This window comes from Marmota marmota, unplaced genomic scaffold, assembly GCF_001458135.2.
Source record: "Marmota marmota marmota unplaced genomic scaffold, marMar, whole genome shotgun sequence".
In the NCBI taxonomy this organism is placed as follows: Eukaryota; Metazoa; Chordata; class Mammalia; order Rodentia; family Sciuridae; genus Marmota; species Marmota marmota.
This window is the reverse complement of record NW_025999869.1, coordinates 990892-994732: the sequence shown is the minus strand read 5'-3', so window position 1 is coordinate 994732 and position 3841 is coordinate 990892. Positions and strand designations below refer to the sequence as shown.

Genomic DNA, 3841 nt, shown 5'->3' with positions numbered 1-3841 from the left:
GAACTAATGTAATATTTGAACACCAACAATCAAAAAAAAAAAAAAAAAAAGACCACATGAGCTAATGGAGATGCCTGTTGGAAGGGCTTCCACCCATTGTCAAGGCTGTGTGCCCGCCCAGGTGTCACATGTCTAGGGACATCTGGGTGAGATTCGCCACCTCCTCACGGGAACCCTGCATCAGACAGTCCTGTGCTATAGGAGGACATTTCTGTCTGTGATGGGCCACGGGGATGACGGCAGTCCCACAGGGTTATGCCACCTGGTGGTGTGGCAGCCGCTTGGGTTTGCATGCTCTGTGCTGTTGGCATAAAGACAGAGCTGCTGAGGACACACTCCCGAGGACACAGCCACCTTCAGTGGCACCTGCTCTGTCCTTTCTGTCTGAAGGCGGGGGTTCTGCATAGCCTGCGTGGATCCGTCTCCTCTTGATGACATTTCTCCCTTTCTCTCCAGTCCCTGCCCTTCTCCCTTTACTTTGACCCTCCTGCTGTTCCTCTTCGCTGGAGGAGTCTCCGTGGGGACCAGGGTACGCCTCCCTGCCGCATGCTTGTGCTGGCCCTTCTCTGTGGCTTCGGGTCTTGACCCCCTCAGGCTTGGTTGCCGCCTCCCGGCCTCCGGGGCATAACCTGTGTGTCCTGCTCTTTGCCTTTGTTCTTGGTGCTGCTCCTTTTTTGAAGACTAAAGATCTAACAACGTTTGTATTTCACTAAAAAGGAAGTGACTGGTAACGAATTTTATACCAGACAGAGTTTTGGCCATACTGACAGCAACTAAAACCGAGAGCGGAAGGTGCGAGGGCCGCTGGCTGGTGGTGCTTGCTAGTCTCTGCCCTGCCCTGGGCACTTCTAGGTGCTCTCTGAAGGTCTAGGTGCTCCCCGAGGTCCTCTGGTGCCTCTTCGGCCACACACTTTGAGAAGCACGAGGATGCCTGTTTTTCATCCTGGCAAGGACACTGAAGCTCAGGGCCTGGGAGCCGCCTGCCTTCTCCCCACCTCCAGTAGCTGGCCGGAAGGGAGCACATCAGGCAGTACAGTCTCCCCAGCCAGGAGGTCAATCATAATTAGGTGGTAGCTGTTTACCTATGTCCCCTGTACAGTAAGCAGCCCTTGGGCTGCGCGTCCCGGGGAAAGGAACTGCAAGCCCCTGGACTGTGCACCTGTGTTCCCAACAGAACACGGGGCCACCCGAAGTCAATACTAATGCACGCACTGCCCGAGCCGACTAACCGCTCTGCATCTGGGTCCCGGGCTGTGAGAGCGTCCCTCTGGCTATGGGCAGGCGCGCTCTCTGGGGCCTCTCAGAAGCACTCACGGTCTTATGTCTCTCCACAGAGGTTCCCGTGGCTGAGCGCACCCATCCAAGTTGGCCTCGTGGGCTTCTGGTGAGCAGGAGATGCATTTCAAAAAAACGAATTTGGTTTTTAATTGTGCATGTGTCTGTGGGGAGCAGTGTGATAATTCATACCCATGTGCCATGAGTGGTGATCAGCCAGGGTAGTTAGCATAGAGATTTCTTTTAGATAATCGATTTCTTTTTAAAAAAATAAAGACATCACCTATGAAGGTAAGAGAAAGGGTGGACACAGGGGGACAGAGCTTTGGAGAGGAGACCACCCCAGAACCTCTGGAGCTCATGGAAGAGAAGTAAGCTGCTTCTACAGAAATCCACAGTCATTGGGGCGACTGGGGGACCTTCTTAAATCCTGTTATCTCTTTGGGTTTTAGTTTGATTCCTTTTGCTTCATTATTTTGGCAATTCAGGTAATAAAATATATGTGAACAGGACATTTTTTTTGTAAGGTCATCTAATGTTTTAAAGAAAGAAAGGGGTTTGTTACAAAAATAAAAGAAAAGAAGAATCTGAGAAGCTGACCATTTCAAAACTCTGATTTCTCTCTCTCTCTTTTTTTAAGCTTGGTGTTTGCCACGCCCCTGTGCTGTGCCCTGTTTCCTCAGAAAAGGTCTGTCTCTGTTGTTCGGGATGATTGTGAGTCCTAATCCTAGAGGCCAGTGGGAGACAAGGCTGGTGTTCCACTTTGCGGATGAGGGCATTGAGACTCATGGAAATAGTGAGGCCAAGGGCTCCCGGAGGAGAGACGGGCACCCCCACCACCCCAGCCTAGCTGCCAAGCCCTCTCCAGCTCTTTTCCACCCCCTACTGTTGAGTCTGAAAAATGTGCCAATGTTTTATAAGAGTCAGGTTAACTTTGCAGATTTGCTTTCATCAAATGCAAGTGTGGTTCACTGGGGTCCATCCATGGGCCAGGGCAGCTGTAGACCAGGCACGGGACTTTAGCCCCAGCCGGGCGTATGCGCTTGGCTGGGGAGTTTCTGTGCTTGCTTTACATCCCTCCTTCCCGCTTGGTGTTTTCCTTAAAAGCTTGTTGGGCGTGTGCCTTTATCACAAGCTGCGCTTGGGTCTGCTGTGATGTAAGTCAGAATTGGCTGGTGCAGGATCAGCTGCATGTGCGCCCGGGCCTCCCCTTCAGCTCACGCCAAGGCTCGAGGCTCTGCTCTGGGGTGTGCCTCCGTGCCCACACCCCTTGCCTTTGCCTTGCTCTTTCCTTCATGGCCAGCAGGTCCTTCCTGCCCTGGCCTTGCAAGGTAGGTTTGGGGCGACCTTGGAAGGAACTTCCTCAGGGTCCCCCCACCACACAGATGCCACCTTTTGCCTGCTCTTCCTCTGTCCTTGACCCAGGTTGTGGGTAGAGGTTTAATTCTCACAGCAGGGAACTCATCACCCTAATATCCACAGAGAGGCACACTTTGTAGAGGGTACCTCAGACTGTTCTGGAAACCAGGGCAGAGGAAGTTCCTCATCTCTACCTGGGAGATTCATGCCCCATCCGTTGCACAAACCCCCAAATCTGGGGCTCAACCTGAGAATCGTTCGTTTCTCTGGTAGATGGCACATGTGCACCAGTGGCCATCGGCTGCTGTCACACGCAGGGGCTGGGACGTACTATGTGTGAATAATAAAGAGGGACCCAGGAGCCTTGAGAACAGCAGTGTCTGTAGTTCTGAGATCAGAGGGATTCCAGATGTAGAACCCCACCTATCCTTGGTTTTGTTGGGTTCCTCCCAACATTTAAACTCCAGTTAGAAGTGAGAAGTTTTCCACAGCCACTCACGTCCCAGGGTCCGGCTCTCCAAGAGCACATGGTCTATACCTGGGAATCATTGTCATTGACAAGGTTACTCACAGTCCCATCGTGTGCAAAATAGCCACTGTGGAGTTTTTTACCAAGTTTTCTTTTCTATATTCACAATTTTTCTTTTACTCTTTTTACATATTTTCATACAAATTCATATCCTGACTCTTCAGCTTATATGTTACCACATCTCAAATACGTATATGAAAAATAAATAAAGCTTAATATATTTGCTGCTGTAATGCATTCAAATCACCCCTGCCTTCCTGCCCTGTTATTGGGGATTGAACCCAGGGCCTGGTACATACTAGGCAAGTGCTCTCCACTGAGCCACATCCCAGGCCCCCTTTTTTTATTCTACATTGAGACAGGGTCTTGGCTAAGTTGCTGAGGCTGGCCTTGAACTTGTGATCCTCCTGCCTAAGCCTCCCAAGTAGCTGGGATCACAGGCGTGGCCACTGCCCCCCACTGTGTGTTTTTTCTCTCCTTTCCTTTTTTCTTTTTTTTTCCTTCTGGTACATTTTGGTATTCCCTGAAGTTTTGCGGGAATGGGTGTTGTGGCGCAGTAGACAGAGTTGTGCTAGCACACGCATGTATTTGGTATTGGACACCTGCCGAGTGCTCACGTCTTTCTGTCAGTGGTGAATTTCCATTGTTTTCCGGGGGGGGGGGGGGGGGGGCATGGCC

General features: G+C 51.1%; 1 protein-coding gene across 2 annotated transcripts in view; it reads left to right on the top strand.

The window, feature by feature from the left end:
- The window catches only part of Sfxn1 (sideroflexin 1), a 32210-nt gene that overhangs the window by 25847 nt on the left and 2522 nt on the right, over positions 1 to 3841 (top strand). Inside the window, exons 9-11 of one of the 2 annotated variants that reach the window (XM_048815238.1) lie at positions 457 to 529; positions 1335 to 1384; positions 1916 to 1963. In XM_048815238.1, the coding sequence (XP_048671195.1) occupies positions 457 to 529; positions 1335 to 1384; positions 1916 to 1963 (171 nt within the window). The remainder of the gene's footprint in view (positions 1 to 456; positions 530 to 1334; positions 1385 to 1915; positions 1964 to 3841) is intronic. The other variant, XM_015492604.2, reaches the window with a different exon arrangement.